Source organism: Molossus molossus, unplaced genomic scaffold (assembly GCF_014108415.1).
Source record: "Molossus molossus isolate mMolMol1 unplaced genomic scaffold, mMolMol1.p scaffold_m16_p_18, whole genome shotgun sequence".
In the NCBI taxonomy this organism is placed as follows: Eukaryota; Metazoa; Chordata; class Mammalia; order Chiroptera; family Molossidae; genus Molossus; species Molossus molossus.
In genome coordinates this window covers 30,591,425-30,604,298 of record NW_023425353.1, presented here as the reverse complement: position 1 = coordinate 30,604,298, position 12,874 = coordinate 30,591,425, and the positions used below count along the sequence as shown (strand labels likewise).

At 54.9% G+C, this 12,874-nt stretch overlaps 1 protein-coding gene across 1 annotated transcript in view; it reads left to right on the top strand.

The window, feature by feature from the left end:
* CLSTN2 (calsyntenin 2) overlaps window positions 1–11,932 on the top strand; it is a 157,130-nt gene extending 145,198 nt beyond the window's left edge. The window contains exons 13-17 of the mRNA XM_036267466.1: window positions 1,864–2,034; window positions 2,452–2,597; window positions 2,706–2,829; window positions 3,559–3,743; window positions 5,532–11,932. Coding sequence (XP_036123359.1) covers window positions 1,864–2,034; window positions 2,452–2,597; window positions 2,706–2,829; window positions 3,559–3,743; window positions 5,532–5,732 — 827 coding nt within the window. The 3' untranslated portion in view covers window positions 5,733–11,932. The remainder of the gene's footprint in view (window positions 1–1,863; window positions 2,035–2,451; window positions 2,598–2,705; window positions 2,830–3,558; window positions 3,744–5,531) is intronic.
* Window positions 11,933–12,874: the final 942 nt, after the last annotated feature.

Here is a 12,874-nt window from a genome sequence, read left to right as displayed (position 1 = left end):
AATGGCATTTGCCACCAGGCCCAAAGGACCCACTCCAGCGGCGGCGTCTGCCCCCTTGACTCCCTCTTTGTGCTGCTCAGTACAAGGGACAGGCGTGTCCCATGAACGCCCCTCTCACACAGTCTCTGTGTCAGTTCACACCTTTGCTCTTGCTCTTTCTTCTGCCTGGAAGGTTCCTCTCGCTCCCTGTCCTCGTTGCTGGCAGGCATCTCTACCTCCCATACCTCCTCCAGGCTTCCTCCACCGCCACGCTGACCCCTGGCCTGCTCAGGTCTCCTGCTCTGTACACCCCCAGCCGCGCGTGCTACCCCCAGCGCACAACTTCTGCTCTCTGTTTACTAAACACAAGCAGAAGCTCCAGGAGGGCTCGGCCATGGCCGATTCTCGCGAAGCCCCTGAACCCAGTGCAGTCCATCAGCACAGCGGGAATCGGGGGAAGTGCAGAGGGACATGCCACTCACAATGCGGGCGGGGACAGCGAGGAAGCGGCCCCCTACCTGGGAGAGCCGGCGTCAGCCGCATCGGGAGGGAGGAGACAGGATGCCCTGACCCAACCAGACGCAAAGCCGGCGGAACAGCCTGCACACCGGGAAGACCACCTGAAACAGAGACACACACCATTGTTAACCACAGACCTCGTCCTAAGTGTATATTAACGTGCTCTTAGATTTTGCCGGTGACACATGAAGCCATTGAGACTGGCAAGCACTTAACAATTAAGCATATGAACGCGTTTATGATTATATTTATCTAGTGAGAGCAAAAAATATTTATCCCTAAAAAATTAAAATACAAAAATTCATACTTAGCACATCTTTTTTAATTTCTACTTTTGTAAATATTGTATAACACACAAAGTATATTAGTCGTATTCGTGAGTAAATAAGTATACATATTTCAATGATCTCAGTCCACAAATTTCCCAAGAACAGACTGCGAGATCAAAACATGTGGAGACTACCAGCCCAGAGGGGAGGATTTTACAAACTGGGGAACCAAAAAGTCAGGGTTTCTGTCGCCGCCCCTCCCCAGGGCGGTGTGGTCCTGGGCAGCCCACCCTTGGACCTGCCGTTTTCCCATCAGTGAAATGGGATAATAATAGTGCGCACCCTGAGGCCTGTCTGCCGGGACCCCGTTGGCCCAGTGCCCGGCACCTAGCAGTCACTTTATAAACACCAATCATTTTTATTTGAAAATGAGCTTTTAAGTCAGTTCTGCTGACCTGCCCAGGATTCTAATGCTCAGACATCCTTTGGGGAAATTTAGGGCCCCCAAAAAACAATCAGGGACCAATTTACTTAAGTATTCAACTATATGAACAGTTTTGCCCCATTTGAGCCATGTAGTAACACTGCTCCGTGCCAGGGCCTGGGTTGAATACTGAGAACGTGGCCATAAAAAGTGCTTCTGCCCTCGAGAACCTCAGAATCTACCGGGAGCAGCAGGGACACTCCATGGCCACACCGGCAAGGTGACACGAGCAGGGTGCAGGGGCACTTATCTCTGACTTCAAATGAAAGCTATTGTTTATTGAGCACCTACTATGTGCCAGACAACATTTCTAGCCTCTCAAAACTCTTGCCCTCTTTACAGGTGGGGCAGTTGAGGGGAAGGTAGTTTCTGCAACACTGCACAGGAGCAGCGCTGGTGTTCAAATTCTCGTCTTTTGATTACTGCATTCACGTCTTCACACGAATCCGTGCTGCCCACCCTCAGGGGCTGTCTGGACGTCCATCACAGCCTCTTCTGCTGACCCAGCTTCCCTGGGGTGCAGACACAGGGGAGGAAGATGATTTGCAACCTTCCTCCACCGTCTTGAGAGGTCCTCATGCCTTTGTTTCCCATGTGTTGGTCTTCCCACAGCCCCCAAATCAGCAGTCTTAGAAGAAATGCTCCACAACTTAGATTTCTGTGACATTCTGGTGCTGGGAGGGGACTTGGACCCCAGAGAGGAGTGCTTGGAGCTTAACCACAGTGAGCTCCACCAGCGACACCTCGATGCCACCAACTCCACAGCGGGCTACTCCATCTACGGTAAGCCACACTTGGCCCCTCCTCCGGGTGCACTCCTCTTCGAGGGCGTCACCCAGGGTGTCAGGAGTGTGATGGCTCTCTGTCACCTATGAAGGTAGTGTCAGGTGGGGACCCTTGACCTCAGAGCACAGACTTCTAGCCCCTCCGTTGGTGAGCTACTCTGGCATCTCGAGAACCTGGGCCCCATCCCCACCCCTGAGGACATCTCCTGTAGAAACAAATGTGATAGCAACATTTAGAAAACCATGGCCAAACATTCTGCCCAGAGCCCACTGTCTGGAAACCCTGTGCGTCCGTTCAGTTAGCTCCTCAGAACTTGTGCTTCAGCACGTGGTCTGCCCCTAAACACCTCAAGCCCTCAGCCCGGCCAGTCAGGGGCCCCGCACGCCCCAGCCGCTGCAGCCCCTCTCGTGACAGGTGTGGGCTCCATGAGCCGCTACGAGCAGGTGCTGCGTCACGTCCGCTACCGCCACTGGCGCCCTGCCACCCTGGAGGCCCGGCGGTTCAGGATCAAGTGCTCGGAGCTCAATGGACGCTACAGCAGCAACGAGTTCAACCTGGAGGTGAGCGAGTCCTGCAGTAGCGAGGGGAGCTGGGCCCACGCATCCTTCCCCTCATCTATGCCACTGGCCCCTGCCACCCGTCAACAGCGCCTGTCCCTGCTCTTCCAGGTCAGTGTCCTCCATGAGGTCAGAGTCTCAGACGAGGAGCACGTCAACCACCTTATCGTGCAGCCTCCCTTCCTGCAGTCCGTCCACCACCCCGAGTCCCGGGTCAGCGTCCAGCACAGTTCAGGTAGGTCACCGGGCAGGAGGGACCTCAGGACACGGGGTGATCCTTGTGACTCAAGACCATCCACTAGACAGACATGTGGGGTGCAGCGGCCGTAGGTGCCCAGGAGTGAGGGAGGGACCGGACAAAGGGGAAGCTGTGCACCCTGGCTCTGGGGCACGCACACAGCCCCAGTGGGAACCAGTCAGGCAAACAGGAAGTCACAGACGATCTATAATAACAGGTTAGTACAAAGGGCTGGGGTAAAATCTTGCAAATCCTTTTAGAGCCAACTCAAAGCCACATCCTTGAACCCCTTTCATATGCTCACACACACACGTGTGCACCACACTGCAAAGCCCCTACCCCTACTTCTGTCCCTGCACTTGCCCTGCATTACTGTCTGCTGGGCACTGTGTCTGTCCCTGCTAAACCCCACAGTGCCTGCCTCTCGGGGTGAGCTGTCCTATAATTTGAGAGGAAACACAAGAGATAGAAAAGAACTTGCTTTTATTTAGAGCCTCCTACGTGCCTATGTGGAAGCTCACACAGAGTATTTCCTTTGCTCCTCACATGCCCGTGGGGCAGGAGTCGTCAAGTCCAGTAGAGAGGACGAATGGAGCCCCGACAGAGTAAGGTGCCGACCAGAGCTCTACGGCTGGCAGGTGGGAGGGCACATCTAGCCTGGGCGTGGAAGTCTCGTGCACGCTCCATGGTGCTCACCATGTCACGCGGATTCCTTCCTCGTTCCAGTGGTCCCCAGCATCTCCACGGTGGTCATCATCATCTCCGTGTGCATGCTAGTGTTTGTGGTGGCCATGGGTGTGTACCGGGCCCGGATCGCCCACCAGCACTTCACCCAGGAGACCGAGGCTGCCAAGGAGGCCGAGATGGATTGGGATGACTCTGCGCTCACTATCACAGTCAACCCCATGGAGGTGATCCTCACGCGGCAGGAGCTCCGACGGGGTGCCTCCCCTCCGCCCAGACCTATCTTTCTTGTGCCAGAAGCCCCGCCCCGTCCAGCCCAGGTCCCGCCCTTCTCTGAGCTCCTCCAGCCCTCTCAGCCCACATGGACTGTCCTTTCTCACTGACTACACCCACTGATTAAAAATGGGGGGCTCGCTCTCACCCTACAAACACAACCAGACATTTCTTAAGGCGAGCAGCCAGCCAGCCATGTGGCATATGTCCACTGCCGCCCACACTGTATTTAGCTGGGAGCTAACACGTAGGGACTCAGTATTGAGGTTTTGATTAATTAGCAGTGTAATTTAGATGGCTTTGCTCCATACCGCCTGCAGAGTGCATTTAAAGGCTCAGAACAGGTTAAAACAGAAATACAACATTAACAGCTGCCATTTATCGAGCCCCCATTATGCACTGTGCACAATGCTCAGTATGCGCATCTCATTTGCTCTCCCAGCAACCTGCGAAGCGGGAGTCATCGTCCTCACCACCAGGTCAGAAACCACCTCGGAGCGGGGAGTCCAGTGCCCGCACTCACACAGCTGGCTGTGGCTCTGTCGTCATTCCAGCTCCAGGGGCCGGATTCTAAAGTCCAGATCTTGCCGTTCACTAGCGGCTCCCAGCATCCACCCATGAACGTCCAAAGCTCTTGCTCTGGGCATGTGGATACCAAGGGTCACCATGACGTCACGCCCTTTAGTCTGCCCATGAGTACTGAATAGAGCAGGGAAGACCAGGATGAGTCACCGAGAAATGGAAAGATTGTCCATTTTCCCCTCGGCGGGTCTCTTGCTCTGATCCCAAAGCCAATGTGCCAGTGTGGCTCAGCACGTGCAGTGGGCAGTGGGTCCACCGCTTAGAGACTCCAGGTCTCCACCCCTGAGGAGCTGAGCCTTGGGTGTGGGAAACAACCACCAATCTTGGAGCAGTCTCAGTACCAGGCCACAGTGTGCCTGCCAAAGGCTAACCTGGTAATGCCAGCAGTCAGTGAAGCATGAGCAGGGAGAGCTGTTGGGGTTGGAGTGTTCAGGGAAGACTTCTTGGAGGAGGTGAGCTTAAGGGAGACCTTGAAGAATGGGTAGGATTTGGAGAAGACACTCCAGAGATGGGCCAGGGCCAGGGAAGGGCACGTATCTTTTATGGCTGGATCATCAAAACATACATCCAGAAAAATTCAGCTGGAATCACAAAAACTAGGGGGAGTAGAGATGGGACTAGAAAAAAGTGGGGTAGAGTCAGGGGGTGAGAGGCAGACATGGCAAGTGAGGACCTTGAACTGTGTCCTTCCCAGAGGAATGTTTCTGAGGGGCAGCATACCTGAGTCTTGGCTTAGAAGACCTCCTGCTCCCGGAGACACTCTTTTCCTGCGAAGGGGAACGAGCTGAGCCGCCACGCTCCGCTGGGAAGCACACCCTGAAGACTTGGCGAGCTCGCACCAGCGGGCTCCAGTAATGCCAGAACACAGCCGGGCCTGAAGGCTCGCTGAGCGACCAGGGAACTGGCTTAAACGTCCAGGGTCTAAAGCACGTCCTACCTTGAATCTGTACCTTAGAATTTGCTGCTCTTTCTAGTCTTTGTCCTCGATCTTCTGATTTACCTTCCACCAGGGGACCTCCCTTCCGGGCCCAAGGGTTTAGCATTAAGAGGAAGGAATTCCAAGGGGCCCGAAATGTTCCCCTGGTGGCGGGAGAAGTACGAGCCCTGAAGTGGCCTCTCCGCAGCCCTGACGAGCACTCCCCTCTCTTTCTGACACGCAGAAGCACGAAGCGCCAGGGCGTGGCGAGGATGAAACTGAGGAGGAGGAGGAGGAAGTGGAAGAAGACATAAGCTCCAGCAGCAGCGACTCAGACGACAGCGACGAGGAGGAGGTGGAGGAGGGGACGGGCCGGGGCAGACATGGGCAGAGTGGAGCCAGGCAAGCCCAGCTGGAGTGGGACGACTCCACCCTCCCCTACTAGTGCCCGCTGTCTGCGCCCACCCACCTGTCCCTTTTGTAAGCCACACCTGATGTCTGTGAGTCTATCACCATCGCCTCTGATTTTGATGACTCTGGGCAGACCTTCCCCAGCCTCCCGGAACCTGCCTCTCATGCCTTGGGCACCCCCGTGTCCCGGCCCTCGGCTGGTTCCAAGAAGCCCAGCATCATCCTCAGTGGGGACTTCAGGGTGGACTTTGTCCTGCGGTCCCCACTTCTTCTGCCCTGGGCTCCCCCAGCGTCCTGTCAGCCAGTCGCACGGTTCTGCCTTTGCTCTTCTCTGCAGGGCAGAAGGTCAGGTTTTATTTCAGTCACCTCCCTGGGCTCCGTGTCCCCAAGGCCCTTGGGTTCCAACTCACGGTGTGTGCACCTGACTCAGTCGTCTCTCCTCACAGACCAGCAGGTTCTCCTTACCTGACGCCAGGTGGCTTCTTTCAGGCAGGGTGGCTGGACTTCACACACCTGAGATCTGGTCCTCAACTCTAAAGGCAAGGCCTTGTTGAGGCCAAATCAAGTTCACAGGGAGAGGTTCACACACTCATGTACGCATGCACACACTCCCCAGATTGGAGAGCCTTTCCCTTTGACCTTTCTGAGGCAATAGAAGCTTATATGAAAAGTCCAAAACCCGAACCACAGCAGGACCTGGTCCCCAGCCAAAGCTACAGGAGTCTACCTGCCTGAGCAGCCGCTGAGACCCACATGGCTTCCCTGTGGGGGGCTCCTGCCCCATGAAGCCACTGGACCCAGGAACACTCCACACAGGCACTGCCCCGGGCGACAGCTGCAAAAGGCCTGCAGCCACAGGTCAGAAGGAAGGGCTGATGAGGAGACACTGCTGGGCTTCATGGTGGGCGCAGATCTGGGACACAGGGTGGCCCGGTCCACCCAGGCCAGAGGGCAGCCCCGGGGGACAAGGCTCTCGCCACCTGGTCTTACGATCCAGTCCCCTATTTCACGCTGGTTTGCCTCTGAAGGAAATGCATCCCTCTTAGATGTATTAGAACAAGTGTGAACGGCATCAAGTCTAAAATGAAAGTTTGCAAATTTAACTGCTGGGAATTAGACACATTGGTGATAACAGCTGCTGCTTTTTTCTCATAAAAGGAACAACACTTTGGGTGGAGGGCAAATATATCTGAAACCAAATTTATTTATTTCTTCTTTTTTTTAATAAGGAAATCTTTTCCATCTCCTTCCTAACATGGACACCTCATGGGGAGAATTGTTGCTATAGTAACCGGTCTGCAATCTTTGGTGGCCAAGAGAATAGCAGGCGAGAATTAGGGGCGTTATCAGACTTCCAGGTGGCTCGGACGTCTCAGGCTTTGTCCTCAGCGTGTGTGATCTGTCCCTGTCTTCCCAGTCTCCTCCATCCCATTTCATTTTGGCTCAACGCAGGCACGGAGCTGGTCCCTAGCTACAGTGGCATTCAGATTCAAAAGAAAGTTCAGAATCTGTTCATTCTAGCCCCCGTGTCATCGAAACAGAGCTTATAAAGGGACCACTGTCAATGTCCTCTAGTCTGACCTTCACCCAGTGAGGACCCACGATAAGCCTTTGCAGCCTCCTGAGTCCAGAAAACTACCTTATGCAGCTCTTTCTGTCGCCTACAGTGTTTGTTGCATCTGTTCCTTCCTTTGAGCCGCACAGTGAGCCCGTGAGGTAGCTGGAACATCTGTTGTCAGGCACATTCCAGTATGAGTAAACTGAGGTTCAGAGATTCAAACATCTTGCTCAGAGTAAATCGGAGAGAGAGTCAAGACTGGACTTCCCGCTTGCCACGCCTGGTCCAGTGCCCACCACCCCGATTCTACGCATGTTCATGTTTATGCAGCTAATGCAGGGGACCTACTATGTGCCAAGCGCTCACCCAGAAGCTGTGGGGAGGGAATGAGGGTGCATAAGATAAGCCTCTCCCCTAGAGGACGTGACGGTTTCAGAGCAAAACAAAGGGGCATGGACATGATACGAGGGACAAGTACAGAGAGAGGGAGAGAAGTCACAGGAAGGAGAGGGACACGGCCACAAACTCAACCAGTGCTCTTATTTCCCTCCTCAGGGAACAATGCTGGCAGACATTGGGGTTTTCTATTCACTGATGGAGACAGACACCTGTGTGACTTCTCCCATCCAGGCAGCCCTTCCCTCCCTGCTGCGTCTGCACGTCCACAAGGAGAAAATCCACAGGACTGTGGTCCCACAATCCCCTCGTCTCCGATGGCTCGTCCCCCATTCGTGGCTGAGGGAGCAGCTGGGGTGTGTCAGATCTTCCCGTGGTTGTGCGGAGGGAGCACGTGAAAGCGGCGCTTGGCGAGGGCAGCAGAGCTGGGCCTGGATTATATGCAGAGAAACAACGGGCCGGGTCGTCAGAGCCCTCTGCCAACCCCTGCCGGGAAGGGTCGCACTGCATGCCAGTTCAGAGAGGAGGCACTTGAAATGGTGCTGCTGGGTCAATGTTCCCAACGCCCTGCTCATCACCATGGTGGGACCAGGGAGGGTGGTTATGTAAAAGTAACAGGCGCTTCAGGGATCGCCCAGGTGAGCGGTGAGTCAGGGCACTCGCCCTCCACCAGATGTTCTACCACAGGTGGAAAAGGTCATGAATCAGCCCAGCATGTTCCAGGCTCCATGTGCTGGCATCTGGGAGTCAAACTCCCCGATGACCTGGCCACACTGTGACCTCTCATCCAGATGTCAACAGTGGCAGATGCAGACTTGAGCCCAGGGGGAACAGCTGACCGGTGCGGCCAGAGGCCAGACCGTTGCTTGTCTTTCCGAGTGCACGGTCAGACCCTGCTCTCAGGACCTTGAAAACATAGGCTGACACCTCTCCAGTGACGCGGGTGACAGGGAGGAGGGGGAAGAAGAGGTTGAGTCGGAAAGGCCAGCACAGAAGGAGCTGCCCTAGTGGAGTAAAGCAATCAACGAGCTGGCCGCCTTCTTAAAGAATGCTAAAAGCATATTCTCGTAGGTGTAATCAAATGCTAAAAATCTGACCAAAGCCCCAATCCATCTAGATACAAAATGTGACTTCAGTGAGACCTCTTTCACTACCGCCGTCCTGAACGTGCTCAGCGCTGTCCAGCAGGCTCAGGCCACAAACCTCTGCACGTAGCGAGGCCTGTACATGGTGGATACGGGCCCTGCGGGGAGAGGCCCCCGTGGGAAGCAGCGCTCTTCAGGCCTGTGCACACGGCAGGGCTCAGCAAACCTTCCTGCAAAGAGCCGATAGTAAATATTTGGGGCTTTGCAGGCCTATGGTCTCCGCCGCAAGCATTCCGCTGTGTCCTTGCAGCACAGAACCAGCCACAGACGTTACTTACACCCATGAACATGGCTACACTCCAAAATAACTTTATTTATGAACACTCCAAACACCAAATTTGAATTCATATTCTTTTCACATGTCATGAAACTTTATTACTCTTTCGATTGTGATTTTCAACCATTTAAATGGGGAAAACTTCCTGAGCCCAGGGGCCATGTAAAAAGTGCCAGCCAGCCAGACGTGGCCCTGGGTCATAGTTTGCACACTCCTACCCTGTGTGCGTGGAAAGCAACCCTCTGTCTGCTCAGAGAAAGCAAATCTCTTTCTTAGACCCTCCCTTCAACTACCCAGATGCCTTTGTCTCCAAAATGAACAACAGACACCACCACAGTCTTTAATTCAGCTGTTTTAAAAGTCTGTGTTCGGAGGAAAACAAAAGCAAAAAACACTCGTTACTTGTTGAGCTGACTCAAATGCAGGCGAGCATTTGAGACGAAGGCCCTGGGTCCAAGCACTGACTGGCCCTGAGCAGAACCCACTGAGCTGAGGGCCAACTCCCAGGCGTCTCTGCACGACTCAGCAGATCCGATCCTGATTTCTAAGCAGGCGTGTTCATTATCTCAGACTGATTTCCATTTCAGCCAGCTCATGCCTTCACTCTAAAAATGATTCTAAACACTTGTGACTGTTTGAATCAATAGTGATGTAATCAGTAGAAAGCCCGACCCAGCACACTTCAAAATAACAGTCTTCTTGGCTTGATGGTTCAATATTAGCAAGAGGCAGAAAACGAGGACTTCTGCTTAACCATCTCTCATTTAAATTAACCACACCACTTTTTCAAAACAGTGAGGGAGCGGGTCTAATTCTTTGAAAGAAGTGACCAGTGCAGAGTAGATGCTTTTTAGGTAAGATCCCTCTCGGGCCTTCGGGAGATGCTCCAAGCCTCCTGCAGTGCACTCTGGTGGGCTTACTGATGGTACACGGTTCTCTATCCGCATCCGACATTTATCGAGGCTGACAAGCCAAAGCCCATGGCACAATTTAATTTTCATGTGACCATTTTCCCTTGTCCAGCCGCAGGCAAAGGAAATGAGCAATGAACGTTTTGAAGTCTGCCCCAGCACCTTCAGCTCCCTGTCTCTATTTGCTTTCCTTTATAGATTTATTCTGCACCTGCTTTGTAGCTCTTGCTCTAGTTTTCCTTTCGGCGCCAGCTGGAAAGGAGAGTTGGCTTTCCGGGGGCTGTGGATTCGAAGCCAGTTTGACTATGCCAGGGACACAAGAAGAGACAGAAGTCACCTCCGCCAGCCCCTCAGAGCTAGCCGACATTGCCTGTGTGCCTTCAGTGCTGGGTTCTGTTTGCAGCTTTGTTCCATGTCATGAAGCAAATTCTCGCTGAGCACCCGTTGTGTGCCAGGCCCGGTGCCAGGAACCAGGGAAGGGAGGAAGAGTAGGACCTCCCTGCCCATGGCCTTTCGCGCTCTGCAGAGTTAGATGCTGTCCATGAGGAGTCAGGACACTGGGGACAGAAGCTGAGGGTTGGGCAAGGTGGGATAACTTGCTGCGGCCATTCTCCACCCTGTCGGGGGGTCGGTGTAATTCTGGGAGCCCTGACTCACGTCCTGGGCCGGCTGAGGTGTCTCCGGGAAGCCGGCCACGCTTCCCTCTGTTTCTCAATTCCGCCCGGTCTGACAGGCCACCTGCAGATGAGCACCGGTCATCCTGCCCACTGGGCCAGAGGGAGTTCTGAAGGTCAACAGCAGGCAGCCAGACCTCGGAAGTTAAGAAGAGCGACCCAGGTACAGGGATAGCCTGAGCCCAGGCCCAAGGCCATGCAGCAGCCTGAGGCGGAGGAGCCCCTCGAAGACCCCACGTCGTCGCTGGAGAGGGGAAAGGACCAGACTCCCGAGGCCTGCTGAGGGTCCACACCTGACCCTGGGGAGCAGCGGTTCTCGAGGTGCAGGTCTGCACTAGCAGCCTCCTCATCCCGACATCGAGTGAGCGATGCAAATTCCCAGGCCGCACCCAAGACCTACCGCGCCAGACACTCCGGGGTGGGCCCAGCCACCCATGTGTTAGTGAGCTCTCCGACCCTAATGCCCACTAAGGTTTGAGAACCATGAGGAGACTGACTTGAGCTGGCTTTGGGAAGAGATGACTGTTAGCAAGATAAAATAATCAACCACTAGCGTAGTGAGGAGAGGGGCCCGCCAGGCCCCAGTCCTCGCTCCCTGAGGCAGTGGGCTCAGAGAACCCTGGTCCTAGCCCCTAGGGCAGGACCCATTCCTGCAGGCCTGGCCCCTTTCATCCTGGAGAGGCTGTATTGAGGTCACCCATCCCTAGGAGCCTCCATCCAGGTCCCTGCTCAAAGGCTGTTCTTTAGGGGAAAACAGTGACACCGCAGCAATGACCCTGCATCACCAGGAGAACCAGCCTCGGTGCGGGCGGAGACACGGGGCCTGGCAGACGGTGGACGTGGTCACAGAAGGACACTGCAGGTGCGTGCAGCGCTGCTCCTGGGGGATAGGACTGGGACACACAGCGGCATAATCCGGCACTAAATCAGATGGGAAATAATGGCTTTTCTTGGAAGAGCAGTAACTCTTTCTGGATGTTACTGAAAGCAGATAACAAAAATCAAAAACAATCATGCAACCTTCCCTACAGACCATCTGTCTTGGCCCTTGCATTTCTAAGACCAATGCTCTTTTTCCCATTGCCAGATGCCTGAGGTCCACCAATTATTGATTTAGTTTTTTTATTTACGACTTGAACTACGAAGACCCACAAACCTTTGGGAGGACTGGTCGGCGCTCTATCCGTTATTAACAACTAACTTGGGTGTAGAAGCTTCCTCAGATGAGGATTTCTGAGACTGGGAGTCAGAGGACGGGGGTGCTGGGCCTCGGAGTGGGAGAACTGGAAAAGGGGGGGGGGCTGGGAACGAGCCCAGGCCCATGGCCTTGGAGTAGGCCCCTATCGAGACGAACTCGTCTCCCACAGGTTAGGGTATGCTGACTCAGACAGAGGGCTGGCCAGTTGCTGGCCGGCGGGAGAGCCTGGGGAAGCCGGGTGGGGGGTGGAGGGCTTCTTCCTGCCACTTGGATCCAGAAGAGCTTCTTCTTGCAGCCTGGCGTCTCTGTGATTCTCTAGAGAGACATGTTTCTCCAAGACCTTAAGGAAGTGTGCGTGTCTCCGAGTTGGTCACTCAGTGCAGAAAGCCTGCCGGGGGACGAAAGGACAGGGCTGGTTGTCGGGCGGCTGATGGAGAGTCCGGTGCTCCTGGAGCAGGACGGGCTCGTTCCGGTAGGCAGGCCCGGACCCGTGTCGGCAGGTGGAACGGAGAGGAGTGGCCGGAGGGCGGAGCTCAGGCCCAGCCCGGACGCCAGGGGGAGTGAGGCAGGATGAGAGGACGTTCCCCGGAAGGCTGGGCACAGGCGAGACCTGCATGGTGTGTCCTTGACAGACCACGCCAGCGGTGTACGTTTGTCAGAAATGTGCAGAGAGCCAAGTCCCAACGCCAGCGAGTTCCTCCCTTTGCAAGGAGCAGAGAAGAGCGGGTACCTCTGGACCACCGAGGGGCCAGCTCTGGAGGCGGGCCCTACTCCATGAAAATGTTCAGTTGAACGAAGTGGAACCACATCCGTCCTTACCGCCCAGGCACCTGAGGGGGTCTGACGAGGGTCCTGGAGCTCACGGTTGTCTGAGGCGAGTCTGGCTCCCCAACTCCTGCCCCCTCTGTTGCCCAGGCCCCTTCCTCGAGGCAAGAAGACTGACTTCTACGTCACACCCCCTGGGTGTCTAACACGGCACCCGGACCATAGCATGTGCTCAGTAAACGCCGGCATACG